The 27,756-nt window shown below is 38.7% G+C and overlaps 1 protein-coding gene across 1 annotated transcript; it reads left to right on the plus strand.

Moving 5' to 3' along the window:
* Positions 1-2,369: 2,369 nt before the first annotated feature.
* On the plus strand, positions 2,370-27,185 carry CCL28 (C-C motif chemokine ligand 28). The gene is made up of 3 exons (XM_070935909.1): positions 2,370-2,430; positions 21,132-21,258; positions 26,990-27,185. The coding sequence occupies exons 1-3, from the start codon at positions 2,370-2,372 to the stop codon at positions 27,183-27,185; spliced, it is 384 nt and encodes a 127-aa protein (XP_070792010.1).
* The last annotated feature ends 571 nt before the right edge of the window (positions 27,186-27,756 follow it).

Genomic DNA, 27,756 nt, shown 5'->3' on the forward strand with positions numbered 1-27,756 from the left:
GAGCTTGGGAGCCTGTTTTCACTGGCAGAGCGCTCGGGCCACCAGAGGCGCCCCCGATACGAGAGATGTTGAGCTGGCCATGCCCCCCATAACCCCACAAGGTCAACACAACCGTGATGAGGCCCTCAATGAAATTGAGTTTGACACCCCTGCTCTAGCAGAACTGTCTTGTTTTAGGACAATGTTTCTCAACCTTGGTAGCTTGAAGATGGGTGGACTTCAACTCCCAGAATCCCCCAGCCAGCGCTGCTGGCTGGGGGATTCTGGGAGTTGAAGTCCACCCATCTTCAAGCTTCCAAGGTTGAGAAACACTGCTCTAGGATATCAGGAAATATTTCAACTTGACAATGTCAATAAAGTTTGCAAGATAATTCACATTATCTTGCAATTTTTTGATCCATTTTCTTGTCTTATCGAATTGTGATATTTATACTAAGAAGACATAGTATTTTCATAATGCTGCTGTTATACGTCTCATAAGCACCATGCTGAAGTTCATAATCAGAAATAGGATCTCAGTTGAACCACAGCACTGATCCTTTTTGCATGTTTATCACAACCTGACTTTTCTTACTGAATGAATATTAGAGCATCATCACTGTGCTTATGGATGACTGGGACCACAGAACCAAAGCAGCACCAAAGTAAAAGGGACATTACAGAGGTGGCTTCAAGAAAGATTCTTGAATGTTCAGAAAGATTCTTTCAAGCAGATTTCTCTATTGTTTTATACCCATGGACAGAATCTTGCCAAACTGAAACTGACTATACTTACATGAAGTACTACTATATGAACTGTTAAGGAGGGGCTGTCTTCGCCCTCTTTTTCTCATACAAACTATCTGAACTGAATTGTCTCTTACTCTTCTTGAATAGACCCTCCTCCTCCTGGAAACTGGCCACTACATTCATCACATCAAGTTCCAGATGGTGTTGATCCAACCAACCATCCAGAAACAAAGAAAAATCTTGATCTGCTCAATATAATATGAAAAAAGATGAAGCACTATACAGAAATGTTATTATTTTTATATGACGGTTAAAAACCTACATAAGTGCTTGTGTACTATTCAAACAATGAAGAGAAGAGAAGAGAAGAGAAGAGAAGAGAAGAGAAGAGAAGAGAAGAGAAGAGAAGAGAAGAGAAGAGAAGAGAAGAGAAGAGAATATCAGAGTTGGAAGGGACCTTGGAGGTCTTCTAGTCCAAGCCCCAGGTTAGGCAGGAAACCTTACACCAGACAAATGGTTATCCAACATCTTAAAAAGTGTTGGAACATTCACAACTTCTGGAGGCAAGTTGTTCCACTGATTAATTGTTCTAACTGTCAGGAAATTTCTTCTTAGTTCTAAGTTGCTTCTCTCCTTGATTAGTTTCCACCCACTGCTTCTTGTCCTGCCCTCAGGTGCTTTGGAGAATAGCTTGACTCCCTCTTCTTTGTGGCAGCCCCTGAGATATTGGAAGACTGCTATCATGTCTCCCCTAGTCCTTCTTTTCATTAAACTAGACATACCCAGTTCCTGCAACCGTTCTTCATATGTTTTAGCCTCCAGTCCCCTAATCATCTTTGTTGCTCTTCTCTGCACTCTTTCTAGAGTCTCCACATCTTTTTTACATCGTGGTGACCAAAACTGAATGCAGTATTCCATTTTTCTGAATGCAGTTAATAAATGTTCTTGACTAAACAAGGCACAGGACCAAATACTGTTAATAAAAATTTATAAAGATTGAAAATAAGCAATCTTATTGTTCTATTTTTTCATTTTTTTCTCATATAGTTCTATAATTCATATTGAACTCCCATATACTCAGCTACAAAGTGTCTAGTTCCCAAAACATTTTTCTCTAACGAAGCAAATGTCTCCAGCTGCTTGTCCAAATGGCTTCCAAGCTATACAGCTAAAGTACTGAATTAGTCCAGATAACTGAATGGGTAACTACGTCCTGTCTTGATCTATCCACAAGAGTTTGTAGCTACCACAGTAATCTCTACCTTAGATGTAAACTGAGCTTTGAAAGAGAGCAACATGATTGACGTTTGAAATTCCTACCTAGTAGGACACTTGCTTTGACTTCAGAAAAGGTAGATTCAATCCCTAGCATCTTTGGTTGAAAGGATGATGCTAAAAGAAGACTGCTGGTAGGTCACAGAAGGATGCTTCAGAGGGACACAATGATATATTGAGGAACATAATAACTTATTTCTTTTCTACTGGAAACTCCAAAAATCCCTACTGAGTTCTAGCCAATGTTTACGCTTTGCTAGGGGTGGGGCAGCTACGTTTCTTTGCAAGTCTGAAGGAGGTAGTAATAGCCTTGGCAATTCACTCACTATCACTTTCAATACCTCCCGTACTATGTATGAGGAAACATGAATTTTCACCTTATCCTCATCGCATTTGGGATTGTCCTAATTCATCATATGTCTGACGGTAAGTCATTTCTAAGAATAATGCAGATTATTTTTTTACATTTGTGGCCCTTTTTTCAATGCAGTTTGCTGTCTTCAGAAAAATAGTTACGTCGTGCAGTAGTCATAATTGTCATCTTTGAATGAATGATTTCATTTTTAAATTTACCAGTGAGATATTGGAAGTCCATGTTCTATAAAACCATAAACAGGACAACCACGCTGAAAAATCCTCGAATTTTGAAGTTGGAAGTAGAAAGGTAGCAGTTGTATAAAGGAAGCACAAGCTGTCAGTTATCAATCTGAATATTTATATCAGTACAAATGTGCTAAAAATAAAATAAGAGTAGATATGCCTTCTTCAGTGGCAATTTCATATGCGAAAATGTGACAAGTGGAGAAGGAAGCAGAGATCAGAGTATCTCCTCTAGGTAGTTTTTTTTTTTTTAAAGATATTCTATAAATCAATTAGATTTAAAAGAAACAGGATCAGTGAGAGGTAGCAAATGTTAGCAAAGAACAGCTAAGGATGGCTGTTAAATCTTTTCTTTTTAAGCACATTTTGTAGCTTAAGCCACTTATATTAAAATCTCAAAATTCTTTAAAAGAAGTTATTTTAAGCACAGCCCTTCTTAAGAGATTATATTAGGTAAAATGAATGAATGTAGAAAGCTTTCTTTGAATTAAATCTTTTCTCCCTTAACCCACAACACTGTCTAACATGTTTCTGGTTCGGCAGCATTGCCACATCAGGCAAAACTCCTGCTAGTTAACACCATCCTACATATCCACAAAGCAAGGTGTGTTCTAAGAGTTTAAAACAAAGTATTTCCTGCTATTGCTTATTGTCCATCTGTGTACTTTATGTGCCCAAATGATTAACCTGTCCTAACATTGTAAACAAGACCTGTGCTATGGAGCTGAATTATTTGGGGATGCATCAAGTGGTTTCTAGGGTGAAAACCTCTGGTGAACCTATATTTCCAATTAAGTTCTTTTAAGCATGCAGACTAATCGATTTCATATATTGCCCAGCTATTAATAATGAGCATGACCTTCGGTGACTTTTAATGGAACTTCCTGCCAAATAAAGGTCATAAAAATCATTCTCCTTAATTAAGGAAATGTACAGGTGGAAATATAGCTTGGTGATAAAGGTGGCTCTTTTCCTTCAGTGCACGGTGAATAAGGATGTAGTGCATAATATGCAAATCTTGTACTTTCTTTGACTGGCAAGCTTCTGTTGATCATAAACTGGCTTTGTGAAATATGCAAGAGCCACCTGTTGGCTAAAAGAAAAGAAAATAATTCCTAAAATACTACAATCTTCACAATCTGGTGGCTTTACTGGCTTGGGATTCTGGGAGTTTTACTGGAGACCATTGAATTGGAGATGGCAAAAACAGGAAGAAAGCTTTCTTCAACAGTACTATTACTTCTTTTCAGTAAAGATGTATAGGACCAGGCTGAATGTGTTTGATTGCACCCACATATATCTCAAATATTTTTTTATGATGATAGCTTTCTCATCTGATACTCATTGGTCATGGTTCTTAATAGTTCTTTTAAATGAAAGGCACAATGGGAAGATTGCATTGTTGTTTGCTAAGATTCTTCTTTTATACATGTGCCTCTTAACTGGGTCTTTGACACTCCTAATCAAAACCTGGCATATGTCAATTTAATAGTAGGGCTGGTCACAGCTTGACTCCCTGGTATCTAAGATCAACATTCTCAACCGATAGAGAATGCAGGGTTTGGAATTTCACATGTTGTCTTGGAGTTTGTTTAAAAGAGATACAACCTGGAACTAAGGAGAAATTTCCTGACAGTGAGAACAATTAATAAATGGAACAGCTTGCTTCCTGGACGTGTGAGTGCTCCATCGCTGGAAATTTTAAAGAAAAGATTGGATAACCATTTCTCCAGGACAGGGGTGTCAAACTCAAGGCCTGGGGGCCAGATCTGGCCCGCAGGGTGCTTAGATCTGGCCCGCAGGGCTGCCCTGGAAACAGCAAAGGTGCAGCCTGTGGTCCTCTGCCAGTGAAAACGGAGCTCGGGAGGGCTGTGGTTGGCCCTCCTGAGCTCTGTTTTCGCTGGCAGAGGGTTGCAGGAGGTTGTTGCAGCTGAAAACGGAGCTCGGGAACCCATTTTAGCTGGCAGAGGGCTTGGGCTGCCACAGGCGCCTCTGACACGAATGATGTTGAGCTGGCTGTGCCCCCTGGCTATGCCCCCCGCCCCGATCGCTCCCAAGGTCAAACACAACCCTGATGTGGTCCTCAATGAAATTGAGTTTGACACCCCTGCTCCAGGAAGATGAGGATAAGGTCTCCTGCCTGGGGCAGAGATTTGACTAGAAGACCTCCAAGGTCCCTTCTAACCAGGGGTGGGTTGCCTCTGGTTTGGACCGGTAGTAAAACCGGCAGGATGCCCCACCCACCGCCCCATTGCAAACCGGTAGTAAAGGTAAGTAGAACCCACCCCTGCTTCTAACCCTATGATTCTATGAGTTCTATGAGACAACAATAGGAAAGCTGGCTTGGAAATATTAGCAATAATAATAACGAAAATCTTGACCTCATTAGAAAAATTCCAGTAGGTCTAATGAGATTTTACATCTGAAAAGCTAATTTAGGATTGCACTGAGCATAATAACCAACATCCACACCATTCCTAAACATTTATTTCCTGCTCTAGCGAGTATTAAAAGTTGGCACATAGCATAGTCTAGTTTCTAATGTGACTTCTGGATGTTAGCCAGTAAAACTTTTGTCTTGAGTTCAATTAAATGTAAATTAATTATCCTGCACTCTGAATGGATAACTAATAGCCAGAAGATCAGTCTTTGGGTTTTATTCTGAACCTAGATTACTGTATCTGCTTTAATTCAATGTCTGTATATTTCTTACTATACATATCTCTTATTTTTCTGAATGTTTGCACAAACGATCAAACAAATGTTCTAATCTCACCTGCTACAGGTAGTAAAATATGCTCATGATTTTGCCACACAGATTCCAACAATATGTGCGAAGAGAACTGTTGGATATGTGGATAAAGATTTAATAGAGTAATATAGTTCGAAGGGACTTGGAGGTCTTCTAGTCCAACGCCCTGCTCAACCTGGAAACCCTATACTATTTTAGAGAAATGGTTGTCCAATCTCTTCTTAAAGCACCCAGGGATGGAGCACCCACAACTTCTAGAGAAAAGTCGTTCCACTGATTAATTGTTCTGTTAGGAAATTTCTTAGTTCTAGGTTGGTTCTCTCCTTGATTAGTTTCCATCCATTGATTCTTGTCCTGCCTTCAGGTTCTTTGGAGAATAGGTTGACTCCCTCTTCTTTGTGGGAACCCCTCAAATATGGAAACACTGCTATCATGTCACCCCTTTTCACTAGACTAGACATACCCAATTCCTGCAACCGTTTTTCATATGTTTTAGTCTCCAGTCCCTAAATCATCTTTATTGTTCTTCTCTGTACTCTTTTTAGAATCACAACATTTTTTTATATATATATTATGGCAACCAAAACTGGATGCAATAATCCAAAGGTGGTCTTACCAAGGCATTATAAAGTGGTATTAACATTTCACGTGATCTTTTTTCTATCTCTCTGTTAATGCAGCCTAAAACTCCGTTGGCTTTCTTGGCAGCTGCAGCACACTCCTGTCTCAGATTCTCAGTCATCGGGGTAGAGTTGTCTGGAAGCTGAGTCATGGTTGCAGGACTTCTTTTCTTTTTTTGGCTTGAAACATTTTGCTGCTTATACAAGTAGCTTCTTCAGTCCGAAGCCCTTTCAAACCAAAAACGTGGTGCAAGAGGGATTCAAAAGAAGCAGAAGCACCAACAATCCCATTGCCAACACTCAATAGACAATGGGAGAAAAACAAGGGAGATCCAAAAAGATAGGTATTTTTTCTTTACTGGCTATACAGGTAGTCCTTGACTTACAACCATTCAAAATTACAACAGCACTGAAAAAAGTGACTTATAACCATTCCTTGCACCAATGACTGTCCCAATCACACAGTTATGTGGTCAACATTCAGGCAATCAGTATATATTTATGACAGTTGTAGTATCCTGGGGCCGTGTGTGTCATTTATGACCTTCCCAGCTGGTTTCCAAAAAGCAAAGTCAATGGTGGAAGCCAGATTTGGCTAACAACTGCAGATACTCACTTAAGAACAATAGCAAAATAGGTCATACAATTGGGCATGGCATCCTTCAGTCTCAAAAGACTATGGTATCGTGCTCTGGAAAGAGGTCCTAAAACAGCATCTAGTGTGACTATAAAGGCCAATTCGAGAGTGGCAATCCCTCCCACACTGAGGGCAGATACATTCTGTCCCCTGCCCAGCCCCCAGATTTCGCTGGTTCTGGGACTGCCTCTTTGCCTCAGCCTGCTGAACAAGTGTCTCTTCGAATTGGAGAAGGCCATGCTGCGTCTTTAGCCTCCAAGCTGAACGATCGGAGGTCAAGGTTTCCCAGTTGTTAATGTCCATTCCCAGGGCCTTTAGGTCCCTCTTGCAGATATCCTTATATCGCAGCTGTGGTCTCTCTCTGAGGCGCTTTCCCTGCACTAATTCTCCATACAGGAGATCTTTCGGAATCCGACCATCAGCCATTCTCACGACATGCCCCAGCCAGCGTAGACGTCGCATGTTTCAATAGTGTATACATGCTAGAAATTCCAGCACGTTCCAGCACGTTTTGGGCATGACTCACTTAATAACCACCTTTCTTAGCAATGGAAATGCTGGTCTCAATTGTGGTCATAAGTCAAACCTGTATTAAGATTTTTGAGTGTGCAGATCACACTATGTTGTGCTTAGTCCTAAAAACATGGGTGAATGGGGGCCACAAGATAACTAAGAAACAACAGAACAAAATGTGGAGCATAATTTGAAAAAAAAAAACTCTTCACAAATGGCAAAAGAGTACATCAGGTTTATATCCAATCACTTTATTTAGCTTATTTGCACAATATAGCATGAAATATAATGGACTAAAAGAAAACTTGTAGAAATTAAAATTGCTAGGAGAAACATCATCAGACCCAGTATATTGTTAATACCACTTTGATGACTGGAAGTGAAGAGCATTTAAGGAACAGGATGTAAATGTCAATCTGTGTGTATATAAGCAATATATACACACCTGCATGCACACACATATATCACTAAAATTATGTCAATAGCAATGCTAACCTAGTGCAAATAGGCAAAGAAGCTGTAGTAGAAACAGACTTGATCTTCTTAAAACTTTTAAAACTCACAGGTATGGTAACTGTAACCATATATTTTTCCATAGCTGGGAGAAAGATTATGACAGATCTAGACAAAAGATTAAAGGGTGCAAACAAGAAAGATGTGCCTTGTCCTGGCCATTGTTTTCCTATGGCTTAGATAGCAAGAAAAACAAATTCTTCAATGTTAGATCAAGTAACTCCAAACTTCTCAGAAGACGCTGATCAGTAGTGGGTTTCAAATCCTGGTGCTACCGGTTTGCTATCGGTAGCCCACGAGTGCATGCGCAGAGTGTTTTTGATGACGTCTGGGTGGGTGGGCGAAGCCTCCTGCCGCCGCTACTGGTTCGCCTGAATCGGGGCGAACCGGGAGCAACCAACCACTGACCCTGATGTTTGGGAAATCAAAGGCAGCTGAACAAGTCCTACAGAAAAGATGATGGCTTGATACCATAGGAGAGATTTGGTTTAGTGTAGGAGTTAAAGCACCAGGATAGAACCAGAAAACTGTGAGTTCTAGTCCCACTTTAGGCACAAAGCCAGGTGGGCTACCTTAGCAGTCACTCTCTCAAGCCAAACCCCTTCCAAAAAACCCTGCCAAGAAAGCTGCAGGGATTAGTCCAGATCATGAGTGTCAAACTCACGACATCACATTGCTGTCATGTGACATTTCATTATGTTTTTCCTATTTGCGGAGCTGGGTGGGCGTGGCCTGCACATGACACATCCAGCCGCAGGCTGCCAGTTTAACACCCCTGATCCAGAAAGTCCCCAGGAATCAACACTGATTACGAGGTGCCAAAACTTTGAACTGTCATTAAACAAACTGTCATAAGTCAACAACCACCTGTATGTTTACATGGAGCAGCCAAAGAGTAATTCCTTGTGGAAGACAGTAGCAAATCTTACCTCACGTGTCAAAAGTATAGAATTTGGCTCTCTCCCAAAAAATTTAAAAAGTACTAGGAAACAACGAGGCATGAAGCAAATTTGTGAAAGTTATGGTCTCCTTGTTCATTGTTTACATACAACCTCAACCCAATCACCTGTCATTCTGAAAATTAGCAGCATTAATTATTTTTCAGAAGGTGTCATTACATTTTCAATATTATTTGTTCTTCACTGTTTAGTGATGGCTTGAATCCAACTTTTATTTGAAGAAAACTTAATAGTTTAAAAAATGTATTTGTTTTACTAAGCTTGTAAGGCAGGTCAAGTTGCTTCTGCAGGACTGAAACAAAGGCAGGCTGTTTTCACCCATACTGGTAATTCAGTTATTAGAGATTTTATGTAATGGCTGTTGAGCAACCCAGTGCACCTGATTCAGAGACAACTAGAGCCTTAGTAAATGAGCTTATGAATCAGACTACAGCTTAAATCTATAAGTGAACCAGATTTTTAGTATCTATTTTAGTATGTTAGTAATGTTAGTAATGAATACTCCAGTGTATCTCTCAAGTGGTTCCAACCAATAAACAGGCCTTGCACAGTGTCAGTCTCATTGCTACAAATTGGGATCTGAACCAGGGGTGAAATGCTCCCGGTTCGGACCGGATCACCCAATCTGGTAGCCATGGCGGCGGGTGGTTCGGAGAACCGGTAGCAAAAATCCTTCCCCACCCCCATGCCCAACTGAGCCGTGCAATCATCAGAAGCTTTTTATTTTATTTTTAAAAGCATTTTTTCTACAACCTCTTCGGCCGAAAAATGCTTTTAAAAGTAGAAACAAAGCCTCTGCTGATCAGGCAAGTCAGCTGGGATTGTCAGAGCCTTTTAAAAGCATTTTTTAACAACCTCTTCAGCCGAAGAGGTTGTAGAAAAAATGGTTTTAAAAGTTAAAAAAAAAAAAAATTGGCTACGCCCACTCAGTCATATTACCACTACCATCACCAAGCCACGTCCACAGAACCGGTAGTAACAAATTTTACATTTCACCACTAATCTGAACCATTTCTTTGGTGGTGACGGGAGAGTAGGGGAGGAAACCATAACACAATTTGTAACCTTCCGCATGCCTACCAATCTATAAGGTAGTGATTTACCCTTTCCTTTCCTCTCTGACTCGCTATTTTGAACAATAGCAAACAATCACTCTTTTAGAAAGAAAGAAAATGTGCAAGTTGATGTTTCTCTTCAATCTGGGGACACCATCTATTTCAGTGTTTTTCAAACTTGACAACTTTAAAATGTGTGGAATTCAATGCCTAGAATTCCCTAACTATGCTGAGGGATTCTGGGAGTTGAAGTCTACACATCTTAAAATTGCCAAGTTTGAATAGCAATTGTCTATTTAAATAAGGTGATAAAACCTTGTGGAACAATTTATTTTCCTCTCCCCTCCCAACTTCGCTTTTTTTATATATACCTAACTCTTATAGGACATAATTCTCTTCTTTCTATAATTTATTCGTCAAAACCATAAACTTGTTTTTTTCTTTTACATGAGAAAATTACATAAATAATAAATGTAGATACTATATCATCAATAAATGTAGATACTATATTTTCTTTAATCAAAGAAGTCAATTAACCATTTCAGTAAATTCCATCAACTTACCAAACCACTCTTCCATTGGGGGCGATGTCAAATCTTTCCATCTTGCATCAAATAATCTCATTGCAGTTATCAAGTACAAAAGCAATGTTCCATGCCTTTTTTCCCTCAGTTTTTTGTCCATCAATCCGAAAAGAAAAACCTCTGCTCTCAATTGTATATTACTCTTTCAAATCCTCAGAAGCAGTGCATGAAATTTGAATTCCAAATTTTCTAGTTTTTGTACACAGCCACCAAACATGATAAAAAGTCCCTCTGTTGTTCACATTTCCAACATAAATTTTAAGTATCTTTATACATTGTAGACAGTTTATCTAGTGACATATAAGAATGGGACATCATTTAGAAAAATTATCTTTCAGATTATAACATAGTGTGAATTTTAATCCTTTCAACCGCATATTTCCCCATTGTGAGGTCCTTGGTGCTCTCTGAGCTTGGTTTTCTTGCTGATGTTTTATTACCCATCATCATCATTACTCAAGAGATTATTTGATGCACAAAGATGGAAATGTCTGCAGCAAAAAACAACCAAGCTCAGAGAGGACCACGGACCCCTCATTTCAATCTTGAACTACAAATATTCTCCTTTATTTGTATTTTCCCATTGTTTTTTGCACACTTTATCACACATTCTTTGACTTATTCTGCTTTTGTTTCAAATTTCAGTAAAAGTTTATACTTTTTAGCAATTATGTGTTCATCATTTGTACACAATTCTATTTCAAAGTTTCAACTGAAATAAACTCTAAATTAAATCTTTCAATAACTGTAAATAAGAGAACCATTGACAACTATATATCTCTGCCATCAATCTTTGGTTAGAGTGCAGTACTGCAGCTACTTCAGCTGACTGCTAGTTCAGCAGATCAGCGGATCAAATCTCACTGGCTCAAGGTTGACTCAGCCTTCCATTCTTCCGAGGTGGGTAAAATGAGGACCCAGATTGTTGGGGGCAATATGCTATTTAGTATACTGTCTTTGGTGTAAACCGCCCAGAGTCCTCAGAGAGTGGGCGGCATAGAAATATGGCAAATAAATAAATAAATAAATAAATAAATAAATAAATAAATAAATAAATAAATAAATTTTATTTTACAGAAGAAAATTGAGAAAATTCTAGTATCTCACAATTTACCATTTCTGTTTCACTATTATTTTTCTTCTATACAATACTTCTTATGCTGAGATTAACAAAGGTTATTTGGGACAGAACCTGGATTTATATCTGTTCTTTCCACTCAACGTGGCACATCTTACATAAAGTTTTTTAAAATCCACATTGACTTGGACTTTGTCATACTACAAATAACCATGCCATCGAAATCTCAGGTCATGTCCTTCTAACTCCAAGAGCTTTCTATTTCTCACAGCAGTCACTTTTTCATCCAAACCAAACAACAAGTTGCAAACTACAATTTAGAACCAGGTAACACAGTCTTCATTTTCCTGATAATCCATCTGGTCCAGCCATCTTTTTTGGTTTAAGCTTTTTTTACAGTTTCCAAAACTTCCCTATTGTTACAGATCCATTGATAATTTTCTCTGTTCCTCTGTAATCCTCAGTAAATTTTGTTTCCATCTATTTTCTCTAGAGATATGTCACTTCCTTTATACAAGTTAGAATAATATTGATGCAGTGCTTTTTGTAGAGCTGTTATCCATTAATACAGTCATTCCCTCCCTCTTGCAAGTTCAATTTTCTTTTCTTTCTTTCTTTTCATAATTTATATGCCAGCCACTTCTCTGTTTTATTTGCAAACTGAATGTTTTTCTATTACATAATTCATTTTATTTCCATTTCTCTCACTATTAACAGAGTCAATTGTCATTGTAAAATCTTAATTTGTTGAGAAATACTTCATCTTCTCTGGACATTTCTTTAATTCTTCTTCTCTTTTTATCTCATCCAAAACAGCTTGTGTTTTCTCTTAGCTCTTCTTTTGGCTCTTCATCATTATATTGTATGTAACCTCTAATGAAAGTTTTACTTCCATCCCAAACCATTCATAAATCGATGCCTTTACCTAAATTGTTTTTTTTTTTTTAATATTTTCATTTCTTTTTACAGTCTTTCACTATTTCTACTTTCTGCAGCAAGTTTCATTTGGTCTCCGTTTAAAAGAACTAGATTTCCTTTTATAAACTAAACTCACAGGATTATGATCCGAAAAAGTCTTTTGTAATACTTAGAAACCTTAATAGCCTCGTTCTCTGAAATCCAAATCATATCTTTTCTTAAAAAAATCACATCTATCATCTCTTGAATTGCCATTTTTCTGTCTCCATTGATCAATCTGCCCTGAATTCTCCATCAAATCAAACAAAACCTTTAGTAATTTGCCTCGATGGATTTTAACATTTTTCTCAGAAGTGCTATACAATTACGGGGAGATCAATCAATCAATCAATCAATCGAGCTGGAAGGGACTTTGGAGGTCCTTAGCCCAGCCTCCTGCTCAAGCAGAAGACAGTTTCAGACAAGTGACTGTCCAGTCTCTTCTTAAAAATTGCCATTTGTCCGAGACAGAAAGAAAGAGAGTTTGACACCAGCATCCAAGTTCATTTGCCAGACAGTCACAGATTACCAGATTTTCTGGGGAAAACACAAGCCAGACTAAGAGCTGTTGAACTACTAAGACTTTCCTTCCTTCCTTCCTTCCTTCCTTCCTTCCTTCCTTCCTTCCTTCCATCCATCCATCTCCTTCGTCCTTCCCTCTCTCTCCCTCCCTCCTTCAGAACAAATTCCTAAATAAGGCTCCTTTGGAGCAAATAAAATTAAATATACAGATGAACTGGAAGTAAATTAATGTATGTTTGAGACAAAAATTGCACACACAGAGATAATTTAGTTCACAGTCAGGAGTATAAAAGGTGCCAATTTGGAAATGTTTTCGAAATGTGACAGTTGGTTTATCATCAGACCTTAGGAACAGGATTTTTGCTTCTTTATTGTTGAATGCTTGAGACAGAGAAAATATAAAAGAAAAACCTCACAGCGTTTTGATCGCCGCAAGTTTTGATTAGGCAGTGGAAGGTACTTTGAACAAGGGAGCCCCTCCACAGCATTCAAAATATAACTTAAAAGCCTTTTGGTATTAGCAATTTCTTACCCCTGTATAAACTATCCTCTTTCTTGTTGAAACCTCCTGATCCCTCTGGACATCAGTGACCACTGAGTGGATAAAAAGCCCAAATTACAATGACAGAATTATCATCTACCACAAATGAAGTAACCTTGGAAGGTTGTGTAGCTATAAAATGCACATCACAAAGACATCTCCATTGGATGAAAATAGACCCATTACAAGAAAACAATTAGTCAGTGGAATGGCTTGCCTTCAGAAGTTGTGGGTGGAGGCTTTTAAAAAGAAACTGGACAGTCATTTGTCTGAAATGGTATAGACTAGAGTCTCCTGCTTGGGCAGGGGGTTGGACTAGAAGACCTCTAAGGTCCCTTCCAAATCTGTTATTCTGTTCTGTTAATTAATTTAGATAATGGACAAAGATGTTTTTCTTCCTGTAAAATGTATCAGGCAACCCACGTACATTGAAGATCAGAGGTCCCCAAACTTTGCAGCTTTAAGACTTGTGGACTTCAACTCCCAGAATTCTCCAGCCAGCTGGCTGGAGAATTCTGGGAGTTGAAGTCCACAAGTCCAGCCAGCTGGCTGGAGAATTCTGGGAGTTGAAGTCCACAAGTCTTAAAGCTGCAAAGTTTGGGGACCCCTGCTGTAGATCAATTGTCTTGGTAACAGACCTGGAGAAATAAGGAGCTGTCAATAAACTACCCATGTCTCTGTCTTTTCAGCCTGTCCCTCCCCTATCCATATTCCCTCTGTTGAACAGAGATTTAGTGCTGTCTTTAAGCACTCAGTTCCATTCCATCTTCCCAAGTCCACTCCGATGTAAGGAATTACAGGGTCATTAAAAGACAAAAAAACCCCAGAGATTTAGTGCTAATCAAGAATAGTTTTATTCCAGAATGTTGCTAATCTTGTTAGGGCAATCTTAGCCCTGGCCTCTTGAAGAGGGATTGACTTCAACTCCCAGAATTCCCCAGCCAGCAAAGAGCTCTGGGAGTTGAAGTCCATCCTCTTCAAGTGGCCAAGATTAAGAAACGCTGCATTAATCTCTTTCCTTAACTTGCCTCACTTTAAGGCTGTAAAAATATCCTTACACACCCATATGCCCTTGGTTATGATTGTCAAGCTTCATACTGGCATAGTGTCTTGATGCTTCCAGGATGGGACCAAAACCACAACTAACTCAAAGGCTCTTAGAATTATTTCCCTGCAACTGTTCTTAGTGGTAACTATTCTTTGCTGGGGCAATAAAAAGCAGAAATGGATTGTCTTGTGTGTCCTCTGTGTTTTTTGGCTGGCAACTGTTTTGAGGAATGGAGAAAAAGCCATAGAAGTCAAGGTTGCGATGAGACACAATCAGTCTCAGCTGGACAAGGGCAAAACCTAGATTTTTGTGGGCATTGGGGGATATTATAAATAACCCATGAGGAAGGACTGTTAAATAATAACCAATGGGTATTAGAAAAAGGGTCAATGTTCACAGATAAGATGGGGACTTTTATTTCCTGTTTCTCTTCTTTTTTTCCTCAGGGAGTTTTCAAACACTAGTATTAAGGCTTGCAGAAAGGGCATTTTACTTCAATCTTTACCATCTAACCTATCTTCTGGCTTTATTTTCTGAATACCTTGAGCCTATCCATCTTTTACTCTTAACTTTCACCTGACTGAAATACAGGTATTCTTCGACTTACAACCACAATTGAGCCCAAAATTTCCATTGCTAAGCAAGACAGTTGTTAAGTGAGCTTTGTACTTTCTTGCCACTGATGTTTAAGTGAATCGCTGCAATTATTAAGTTATTAAGTGAATCTGGCTTCCCTGTGGACTTTGTTTGTCAGAAGGTTGCAAAAGATAATCACATGACCTGGGGACATTGCAATGATCATAAATATGAGCCAGTTGCTAAGTGTCTGAATTTTGATCATATGACCGCAGGGATGCTGCAATGGTCATAAATATGAAAAATAGACATAAGTTACTCTTTTCAATGCTGTTGTAACATCGAACAATCTCTAAATGAAAGATTGTAAGTTGAGGACTTAAAGGTACACTACTTAAACTTTCTGTTCGGATTACCTGTTTAAGATTCCAGGCAATTCCCTATGACACTTCTCCAAAACTATATTCCATTCCCACTGATTTTTGCCTAATCTCCAGCAGTCAATTCGTGGCGAAGTAGCCACGAAACACATAGAATCCTCTGTTTACAAAGTCTGTTCCTTACGATTTTATTTTTCCATTTTTCCTCTGCTTTGGAACGTCAAAAACAGAATAAATATTCTGAAAATATTATATTTATAAAATCAGCCCAAAAGTGTAACTCCTATTAAAGTTGTTTTACAGATGCCAGAGAAATAAGATTTATTCTGGGATTTTTTGTAAAGGTTACAGAAAGTGCCAAGATACATGCATTACATTCCATTTCAATAATCCAAAATTGAACCCCAATATCTTCTGTATATTTCTAATGATTCCAGACACATCTTTGAAACTGCTTGAAAAAAATGATCCGAATCAATCAATCTTGCCCATTTGGGATAAACCAACAGATGAGAAAACAAGTGACCCCCGGATATTTCTGAACCACTAACTTTCAGAAGCCCAGCCAACATGTTTGACAATGAGGATGCTGGGTGTTGTAGTTCCATACAAGTCTGCATGCAAATAATTACATTTCAGTTCAGTTTTCCCCTCCCCCTCCTGTTCAATTGTGTGCAGTTCTCAGAGACTGGCTGGACAAATATCTGTAGTTTTCTTAGCAAAGCTGTTTTTCAGAAATGGCTTGTTATTGCCTGCTTCCTAGAATTAAGAGTGACCGGCCGAAGGTGACCCAGCTGGCTTTGTACCTAAGGCAGGACTCGAACACACGGTCTCTCAGTTTCTAGCCTGATGCTTTAATCATTATACCTAACTGGCTCTCTCAATACAATATACAAAATACAATATAGGACTTTTATCCCAAAGGTGCTTTTGCCAAATAGCAACTGGACTTTGTGGTTTTTTCTTTGAAAACATTTCACTTGTCATGAAGAAGCAAAATATTTTCAAAGGAAAAATAAAAATAAAAACAAAGTCCAGTTGCCTTTTTGGAAAAAAAAAACACACCTTTGGGACAGCCATGACCTGGATAATTGGGACTGTCCATAGACAAAGGGTTCTATATATTGACAGTAGGAAATATTTGTATATAGAAACTGACTGGTTGATTGATTATCTGTCATCAAATCACCGTCAGTTCTTGACCACAGAGATTTTCTCCTTGACAACCTGTCCCTAGACTGGTCTTTCAGGTTTTCTAATGTTGCACTGATTTCTACTGTAACTGAATCTCATTTTTGCTGCTGTGGTCCTTCTGTTATCTGTCAAGTTTCGAAGTCATCTCAAATAAATTGCATTTCAAACAAAGTCTTTGATAAAAACTCCCATTTATTGAGCACAACATTCTAAATCCTGGCTCATCGTAGCCAACACTGACTTCCAGACCCAAAACCCTCCCTTTCCGTTCCCCACTCCCCTGCACTCATTGGCCATCTTCCAAGTCATTCTACCCCTAATCTACTGCTCCAGCTCAAAGGAATTTCCCCCCTCCCATCTCATCTCCTAGGGGAAAATAAATAGGTGAAAAGTCAAACGTCCCTTTCCAGACGCCTCCGCTTCTCCTTCTTATGTCAGTACTAGAGTAAATGAAGCTTGAAGTGCTGACATCCTTCCACTTTTCCTAGCACTAAAGCCTATTCCAGAGAACTGTGTAGAGTTAGGTAGTGTTTGAAAAAGCAGTGTTTTACATGTTGTGTTTTGCAGAAATTAATGGACAGTCCATTAAAGATTGTAATTTTTAAAATTACATTAAAGATGGGGAGGAAGGTTTATTTGAATACAGTCAATATTCTGTACTTACAGCTTTGCCTCTTTATCAGTTAGCCGGGGAATTCTGGGATTTGAAGTCCACACACATCTTAAAGTTGTCAAGGTTGAGAAACATTGGTGTAACTTGGTCAGTTCAATGGCACATACGTGAAATGGCAGAAATGCTTTTGCAACTTTAAAGACAGGATTGAAGGAAGCCCTAATTGCTTATTAGTTCTCTAATATGAATGTTCAAGAATGAAAGGTTCCCTTCAAAGTCGAAAACTTGTGGGAAATTTATTGAGGGTAAAAGTCTATGTAGATTCTCAGTCATCCAGGTCACAGTTGTCCCAAAGATGCTTTTTTCAGGAGGTAACTGGACTTTCTTGTTTTTTCTTTGAAGAAAAAAAATGTACCCTTTATTAATGGTAATTTCTTATTTAATTTCTCCTCAGAAAATTCTCAGTTAATTCATTTACTGTAACTGAATCAGAGTAAACATGCATGTTGCTCAGCATAACTAGCAAAAAAATAATAGTTAGATGCTTATTTATTCAATGTAAGATAATATTACGATCAGGTAACTGTCAAAATAGATCAAACGGTAGTTAAAAGCAGGGAGAGAGACATAAACAGGAAGGATAGAAAAGGTCACATCATTTAATAAAGGCAATCTATATCTCTTTATCTAAACCCACAAAACTTTCCAAAGTTGCTGGAAACTATTCTGGGGTAATCAGCATGGCCAGTTTCAAGGAAGTAGCCTTGGATTATTCTAGTTTTAACCCCTTTAGGTACACAATGGCAGCAGAATAAAAATGAAAGGAGGACACCAGGTGATCCTTTCTCTATTTTTCCATGAATGAAAAAAAAAATAGTGGATGTAAATGATGTAGCCAACATTCTTATCAGCTCCATGCACTTAATTATGCACTCTAAAGGTGGTACCACCATGCATCATTTCAGGCTTTGAATTCCAATGGTTCTTTCAGCCTGAAGAAGTGATCTCTAGGCAGTGGCTTGGTAAGTACATCTGCCATCTTGTCATCAGTTGGGCAGTACTTCAGTTTTTATCATTTCTTTTGCCTTTGAGTCAGTCTTGACTCCTGGGAACTACAGTTTTGTTGGCAAGTTTTCAGAAGTGGTTTGCCACTGCCTATTTTCTAGGGCTGAGAGACACTGATTGGCCCAAGATCACCTAGCTGTCTTTGTGTCTAAAGTAGGACTAGAACTCATGGTCCCCCAGTTTCTAGCCCGGTGACTTAATCACAATACCAAACTGCGTCACACTTCAATTTTATTTGCCCCCTTTTCTTGTACATCCTTCACACTGCAGTTTAATAGCTATGTGTCTCATATTGCATCTGGACAGCTTGATATTTGCATTTCTTTTTTTTTCCCAATCAAAACTTTTTATTAGTTTATTGAAGTATAAAATACAAAGAAAAAAACCTGGAAAAGTAAGAAGAGAAGAAGGGAAAAAGAGGGGGTTAATGAAGAAAAAAAGAAAAAAGGAACCAATTTCCAACTCTCTTTGGCACAGTCAAAGGTAGCAAAGGTAGCAACATTACAACTACAATTTTTTGCTTTTACACAGCAATATATACAAGCCATTTCTATAACAATAACACTGTCTAATTTACAAAACCAGAACCAAAGTTTCATCTTTTTTTTTCCTCATTGCAAACACAAAATCCGGTATCTGCATTTCTGATATATTTAATCTTGTTCCAAAATAACGGGTTGTTTCTTTAATTCAAAGTCAGCAAAAGTTTGTGCAGCCACAGAAGTTCCCTGCGTGTTTATTTGGCAACTTATTACCCAGCCTCTCTAGATAGCAAGCCTATTGTGCATCTTCTGCCCCACAGGCGAAGGACACAGAACAATACGTATCCTATAAGTGATGTCATAAGATTCATCTCCAGCCCAATGTGAACCTGGGTGTAAACTTTGGATTATCAGTTTTAAATGAAAGATGTAAAGATTATTAAAAATAAAAAGTTCATTAAAAATTCATAATTTCTTTTAAATCTCTGCCTAATCTTTTTACTGCTGTACCATCCTGTTGTATTGCTTTCCTGCAGCTGGCTGTATCACATCAACTCACAATTGTCGTGTATAATGGTTTTCTCCCAGCAGTCTTACACTGCTTGTTACTTGCTTTGGTTTCCTCCTTTACTTAAATATACAACTTCTATGAATACGCTGAGCTCCTTTGCCTCACTGAGATCTAAAAACTTCATTAGGCCTATTATCTTTTGGGTTTGATTGAGCAAGTACCTTCCACTTTTTGCAATTTTAAAGTTGTATACATGTACGCCTCATCTTTCAGATCTTCATGCAGAAAAGCCCTCTTAATAAGCAAAGGGTTGCACATGCCGCATTTTCCAAATGTTGCTAGACTTAAGACATTTTCTGACATTTGTATATTTAATTACAAGTGGAAATCATCATCTGGCAAAATTTTTGCATGTCAGCCTTTGTTACAAATCTAGCTTTTATGGCATTAAAAGAACATCATGTGTTGTTTTGAAAACCCACTCATAAAAACACACTTTTTTGGCACTTTGGTAGCTCTGTTAGAATCCGTGTTTTGTTTTAGTACAAGAATTCAATTTCTTTCCACGAGTTGTGATCACTTACACTCCTTGTCCAATTGTGCAGCATATTCTTGCAGGATTTAGGATTCCTTTGTAAAATTTCTGAGATCTTTATCATTCTAATTCTAGGTGTCAACAGTCCCTCAGAAAAATGTTACTACAGGTAGTCTTCACCTTGTGACTACAAATGGGACACACTACCAGGGGTGGGCAAATGTGGCCCTTTTACAACCTGTGGACTTCAACTCCAAAATTCCTGAGACAGCTTGGCTGCTTGACTATACCATAACTAAGCACCATAATTGTTAAGTGAAACATCACATGATGATAACCTAATGACTTCACTTCCACTACGTCGTTAAGCAAGATATCATATAACTACAATTTATGATTTTACTTCCATGTTTTCCATTATCTTTGCTTGTACAAGCCATTTGGGAAACACACAACTGGCAATCTTGTGACCATGAAATTCTGAAGCAGTTGTAAATCCCTGCCAGTTGAGAAGTACCTGAGTCTTGATTACATGACCCTGGTGATGTTGCCCAGGTCTTAAATGCAAGGACAGATCCTAAAGTTACTTTTTCAGAGCCTTCCTGACTTCAAATGGATATTAAATGAGGCAGTCAGTAAGTGAGACCTACATGTATTTCAAATTCCCCAAATTCATTTTCAATAGCCTCTTCTGACTGAAATATTATTATAATTAGTTGCAGAGTCAGCCAAATATTTATACTGGATTTGGCATTTTTATCTACCTATGGAATCCTTCCTTAGGTACTAGTTGTGGTTTGATGGTGTTAAAAGCATCGTTGATGTATGCAATTCCAAATAAAACTGTCCTTTGCAATTGACTGATGGTGATTTTGTCAATGCCGACGGTGTTCAAGTGGTGCTTCAGATGTTGATATTGTTATTCCCTTTTTGCTTTCTGGGTAAATGCTGAGTTCCATACATCAAACCAGATTGGCTTGCATTTACAGACTGCAGGTCATTTGGGGATATCCCTTTTTCTTCATTAAAATGAGCAACACTGGATGTATTTAGTTTTCCAGTTCTTAAGTCCAAAATCTATAACCTTTTGTTCCTATGGGATAGCCAGTACTATTTCTAACTGACTTCTGTAATTTAATTTATTCCTTTTTTCTTTAAGAATGAATGCATATGCTCAGCAATTAAACACCATGATAATTACAAAGCTTGCTCGAGCAATAACTATGCTGACCTCTTGGAAATTTTACTCTAAAGCACTTAGAGAACTTCATGATAATTCTAGTATCACTTGATTCGTGACTGTTCAGTATATAATCTCAGTTGAGCAGCCCTTATTTTTAGCAACACTGGTTACTGAATTATAATAAACATAATGTTTTCTATTTCTTCTAGCTATATTTCCTGCCTTCTTTGACTGTTGCACAGAAGTAGCCCAGCACATCCCCAAGAGATGGTTAAGAAGAGTGGTGAAATTTGAGATCCAAAAGAGTGGTGATTTATGCAGAATACCAGCTGTGATGTAAGTGGTACATAACACACATAACGGTACACCACATATAGATGTACACGCATACCCAGCAACAGGATATTCCAACAAAATGGATATCCACGCAACTACATCAAAAATTGCCTGACCACTCCACCCAATATAGCACAACCAACACAAGCTGTAAAAAGGATAACACTACCATACATCAAATACATTTCAGAAACCACCAATAGTAAGGTGAACAGATTTTAACATTGGTAAAGAGGGACATTGTGGGCGTGGCTTATTTTGTGGGCATGGCTAGCTGGTCATGTGACTGGGTGGGCGTGGCTTGGAGGCCATGTGACTGGGTGGGCGTGGCTAGCTGGTCATGTGACCGGGTGGCCATGGCTATGTGTATAGGGACTACTCAGATGGCTGAAAAGTCATTTCTGACAGGTCCTCACACTTTTGACTGGTCCTCACACTTATGACCATCCTCACATTTATGCCCATGCAGCATTCTTAACAACCATGTCACTCATTTCACAACTGCTTCTCTTCACCATGATGACAAGATAGGGCAAAAATGTAAAATGTGAGGACAGTCGTAAGTTCGAGGACTGGTCAAAAGTGTGAGGACCAGTCAAAAATAACTTTTTCAGCCCTCTGAGTAGTCCATATGCGCAAAAGGACTAACCAGAGGGCTGAAAAAAGTCATTTCTGACAGGTCCTCGCACTTTTGACTGGTCCTCACACTTATGACCATCCTCACATTTATGCCCGTGCAGCATTCTTAACAACCATGTCACTCATTTCACAACTGCTTCTCTTCACCATGTTGACAAGATAGGGCAAAAATGTAAAATGTGAGGACAGTCGTAAGTTCGAGGACTGGTCAAAAGTGTGAGGACCAGTCAAAAATAACTTTTTCAGCCCTCTGAGTAGTCCATATGCGCAAAAGGACTAACCAGAGGGCTGAAAAAAGTCATTTCTGACAGGTCCTCGCACTTTTGACTGGTCCTCACACTTATGACCATCCTCACATTTATGCCCGTGCAGCATTCTTAACAACCATGTCACTCATTTCACAACTGCTTCTCTTCACCATGTTGACAAGATAGGGCAAAAATGTAAAATGTGAGGACAGTCGTAAGTTCGAGGACTGGTCAAAAGTGTGAGGACCAGTCAAAAATAACTTTTTCAGCCCTCTGAGTAGTCCATATGCGCAAAAGGACTAACCAGAGGGCTGAAAAAAGTCATTTCTGACAGGTCCTCGCACTTTTGACTGGTCCTCACACTTATGACCATCCTCACATTTATGCCCGTGCAGCATTCTTAACAACCATGTCACTCATTTCACAACTGCTTCTCTTCACCATGTTGACAAGATAGGGCAAAAATGTAAAATGTGAGGACAGTCGTAAGTTCGAGGACTGGTCAAAAGTGTGAGGACCAGTCAAAAATAACTTTTTCAGCCCTCTGAGTAGTCCATATGCGCAAAAGGACTAACCAGAGGGCTGAAAAAAGTCATTTCTGACAGGTCCTCGCACTTTTGACTGGTCCTCACACTTATGACCATCCTCACATTTATGCCCGTGCAGCATTCTTAACAACCATGTCACTCATTTCACAACTGCTTCTCTTCACCATGTTGACAAGATAGGGCAAAAATGTAAAATGTGAGGACAGTCGTAAGTTCGAGGACTGGTCAAAAGTGTGAGGACCAGTCAAAAATAACTTTTTCAGCCCTCTGAGTAGTCCATATGCGCAAAAGGACTAACCAGAGGGCTGAAAAAAGTCATTTCTGACAGGTCCTCGCACTTTTGACTGGTCCTCACACTTATGACCATCCTCACATTTATGCCCGTGCAGCATTCTTAACAACCATGTCACTCATTTCACAACTGCTTCTCTTCACCATGTTGACAAGATAGGGCAAAAATGTAAAATGTGAGGACAGTCGTAAGTTCGAGGACTGGTCAAAAGTGTGAGGACCAGTCAAAAATAACTTTTTCAGCCCTCTGAGTAGTCCATATGCACAAAAGGACTAACCAGAGGGCTGAAAAAAGTCATTTCTGACAGGTCCTCGCACTTTTGACTGGTCCTCACACTTATGACCATCCTCACATTTATGCCCATGCAGCATTCTTAACAACCATGTCACTCATTTCACAACTGCTTCTCTTCACCATGATGACAAGATAGGGCAAAAATGTAAAATGTGAGGACAGTCGTAAGTTCGAGGACTGGTCAAAAGTGTGAGGACCAGTCAAAAATAACTTTTTCAGCCCTCTGAGTAGTCCATATGCGCAAAAGGACTAACCAGAGGGCTGAAAAAAGTCATTTCTGACAGGTCCTCGCACTTTTGACTGGTCCTCACACTTATGACCATCCTCACATTTATGCCCGTGCAGCATTCTTAACAACCATGTCACTCATTTCACAACTGCTTCTCTTCACCATGATGACAAGATAGGGCAAAAATGTAAAATGTGAGGACAGTCATAAGTTCGAGGACTGGTCAAAAGTGTGAGGACCAGTCAAAAATAACTTTTTCAGCCCTCTGAGTAGTCCATATGCATTAAAGGATACAGTAATTGAGAGGGATGAAGGAAGGGAAGGGAAATTTGAGTAGGAGTGAGGGTAAGAGAGGGAGGAAGAGAGGAGGAGAAGGAGAAAGGAAGAGGAAGTAGGGAGGAGAAGAAGAGGGTGGGGGGAAGAGAAAGTAAGAAGGAAAGAAAAGAGAGGTGGTAGGTTTGAGGAGAAAGATTGCTGTACAATAAAAAAGGTGAAAGGGAAGAAAGCCAACCCCAAGCAAATATAAAGATATTAAGATTAAGAATGAATTGTTAAACTTTAAAGAATAAAAGAGAACAAATATGAATAAATAGCAATAATTAGAAACACACATACAAACATACAATGTATTTTCTTTGAACAGAATATTTGGCTGGTTCACAAATTTAAACAGCGTTTAGTCATTTCAATTAAATTTACAATTTCTATATTTCCTTTTTGCCATATTTATTCCTCCTCTATTTTAAAAAAAAAACAATATTACCCTTCATCCTCATCTCTAATCTTAATCAAATTCAATTTTTCCCTTCTATTCTATATTATACCCCTTCCCATTGTCATCTATTTTTATATCCATCCTCACATTGGTTAATTATGTAATTATGTAATACAGTTGTTTAATACAAATTCAACATTTTAATATAAATCAATTAGTTATATAAGTATCTTTTTTGTATATTAATCAATATGAACATGAATATTCCAATTATTTCCATGCAATCCAATTTCTTACAAATCAATTAATTATATTTACCAATAATAATAAACCAAATAATTTCCCCCATATATTCCTCCAAACCACAACTTAACCATTTCTGCTTTCAACACAATATACAATTATTAATAGTATCTCAATTATTACAATTCCCTAGTTAAATAGAGCTTTTTTTCTTTTGTGTTTTAAAATCTTGAACTCTCCTCTTTTGCCCAAAATTTCCCATTTTTTGCAGTTTTGTACCTACCTTTTTTGGTGAGGAAAAAGAAAAAGAAAAAGAAAGAAATCTCTCTCTGCCTCATTTTGTCACGTTGCAGCTTTACTTTCGCTTTCGCCTTTGTTTTCAGCATAGCTAGGGGGAAAAAAATCTGCTCCAGGAACTTTTTGCAGCTTTTTGCAGCTAATTAACCTAGCGGAAGCTGTTAACAGGGGCTGTTTTTTCTATTTTTGCAGGCATGGGTCTATTCATTTTTTTTTTAACACTGATCAGCTGTAGGTCGGCCCTTTGAAGCCCTGCGGCAAGAGTTTAAAGAGTTTTTTTTCCCTCTAGCCATCAGCGGGGATTCAGGAGGCAGCCGGGACTCAGGAGGTAGAATGAAAAATCGGGACTTTTTTAAAACGCCGCGGGACGCGGGACAAATTGCTCAAAAGCGGGACTGTCCCGCCAAAAGCGGGACGTCTGGTCACCTTAACCAATAGACTATTGCAACCACATGGCATCAGTGTAGTACACAAGCTAATTAAAGCCCTCCAAAACATCCTAAGTAAACCAAACGTCTGAATAGCCCAGAAGAAAAAACAAGAGCTACCTACAACATACAGTGTAAAGACAGGGGTGGGTTCTAAAAAATTTTACTACCGGTTCTGTGGGCATGGCTTATTTTATGGGCATGGCTTCATGGTCATGTGACAATTATTTAGGATTTAGCAGAGATACTGGTCTACCAGGCTCTTAACTGCTTGCAGAGATGTACTGATCTACCCATTTATTTTTGCAAGCACTGATCTACTCATGTATTTTTGCAGGCACTGATCTACTCATGTATTTTTGCAAGCACAGGTCTACTCATTTATTTTCTTTTAACACTGATCAGCTGTAGGGCGGCCCTTTGAAGCCCCGCGAAAAGAGTTTAAACAGTTTTGTTCCCTCTAGCCATCAGCTGGGACTCAGGACGCAGCAATAATTATTATTATTATTATTATTATTATTATTATTATTATTATTATTATTATTATTATTATTTTATTTATATACCGCCCTCCTCCCAAAGGACTCGGGGCGGTGTACAGCCAAAATTAAAAACATAAATATACAATATCATAGTTAAAATTAATTTAAAATCATTGAATAGTTTTGGCCAAATTTTAAAACCCAAAGTTAAAACCCAATTTAAAATCATTCAATTAGACAGCCCCGGGTGGGGCCAAATAAAAGGTAAGAATAATGTGGGGGGTGGGGAGGAGGGCACGGGGGGATGGGGGGGCAGAACCGGTTCGGTGATGTCATATCATCACCACTACCGGCTCGGGAGAACCAGGCCGAACCGGGAGGAACTCACCACTACAGCACTACATAGGACAAACAGGCAGAAGACTAGCAGAATACATCCATGACACCAACTAGCAGTCATAAGACATGATGAAAACTCTTTAATTTCACAACACATGGACAGACATAGCCACAGTTTCAACTGGGAAATTGTGACCATCCTAAACCAAGCCAAGACCAAAAAGTTAGAGAATTCCTGGAAGCCTGGCCCCTTTGACAAATCATCCATTGATAGGCACATAGACATAAACAATATCTATACAGCTTTCAAAAGAGACAATCAACAAGCCAAAAAGGGAACAAAAAAGACCATCAAGCAGCACCCAGATGAGTATAGATTAGCTCCAAAATTAACATCAGACCAATAATCAAGAAGTAAACAGTACCCCAGTCAAGCATCTGCCAAACAAGCTAACTGTAAACAGTTCAACCAAAGAACCACTTGCACCAACATTAACAGGGCTAGCCACTGGAATATAAATTGAGAGCAAACCACACTCTTTACTAGCACTGATGATGTTATCTAGTTTGGTAATAAAACATCTTCAAGGAAATAAAAAGAACCAAGGATCTTCGTGCCTAATACCAAGCATTATCTTTGCTTTCTTTTGCCACAGTCATTATCCTTCTACATTTTTTTTGTATTTTGAGAATTTCTCCAGTTCTCTCTCTTCTTTTCTGCTCTCTTCAGGTTCTGCAACATCCATTGTCCAGACTTTTTTGTTGTTGTTTTTTATCGACAATTGTTAACTCTGGGGTGTTATATGACAAATGCTTGTCTCTTTGAATTCTAAAGTCACCAAGCACGGTAGATTCTTTATTTTCTCTTACTTTGTCTGTTTTATGGTCCCACCAGTTCGTGACTGCGACAAATTATATTCTTTGCAGATATTGTTATTAGTTCCTTTTAAAAACTTCTTTTTCCTTTATCCCTATAGCCTTCACACCAGGCGCAAAAAGCTATGTGTAAGTTCACTGAATAAAACTGTGAAGAGATGGATGAAGCACATGACCAAGTGTTGCCAGAACAGTGATCCAAAGATCTGGACGAGAAGGAAACTCAGAAGGGAGAAGAAAACTCTGAGGAAAGATCACATATTTGCTATGTGCAGGAAAGAAATCTGTACTATGTAATAAATATGACAAAAGTCTCAGAATAACAGATCCCATAAACAAACTTGTCTTTCATTTAAAACTCCTTCCTGAAAAGAACACCACAGCTGAATGTTTGCAGGTAATGGCCAGGTCCACAAATCATACCATTGTTCTTAGTTTACACATTCTGTTTAAGTCATGACCTGTGATTGTCAAAGCACATCGTGCAGGTTCATGCAACATATTACTAACCAACATGCGATCATTGACTTTCGCTTATACAGGTAGTCCTTGAGTTACAGCCATTCATTTAGTGACAGTTCGAAGTTACCCTGGCACTGAAAAAAAATGATTTATGACCATTGCAACCTGAATTAAAATAACTAGAACAATAAACTGTATAAACATGGCAGGAGCCCTACAGATACATCAAATATATTAGCCCCAGATCAGGGAATAGAGTCCGGGGATAAGGACTTCCTGGACCCACAAGATTGAGAGTGAGTATCATCCTTAACTCGGGAGGGGGGAATGATGTTCTAGAGCACGGGTGTCAAACTTGCGATATCACGTTGCCATCATGTGATGGCATCTTCATGGAGATGGGGTG

Source organism: Pituophis catenifer, unplaced genomic scaffold, assembly GCF_029215685.1.
Source record: "Pituophis catenifer annectens isolate HBS135680 unplaced genomic scaffold, rPitCat1.0.hap2 SCAF_2, whole genome shotgun sequence".
Taxonomy (NCBI): domain Eukaryota; kingdom Metazoa; phylum Chordata; class Lepidosauria; order Squamata; family Colubridae; genus Pituophis; species Pituophis catenifer.

Coding starts and splice junctions, on each gene's coding strand:
- CCL28 (XM_070935909.1), top strand. CDS start 2,370: ATGAATTTTCACCTTATCCTCATCGCATTTGGGATTGTCCTAATTCAT. Junction 2,431..21,131: donor AATTCATCATATGTCTGACG/GTAAGTCATTTC, acceptor TATTTCTTCTAG/CTATATTTCCTGCCTTCTTT. Junction 21,259..26,989: donor TGCAGAATACCAGCTGTGAT/GTAAGTGGTACA, acceptor TTATCCCTATAG/CCTTCACACCAGGCGCAAAA.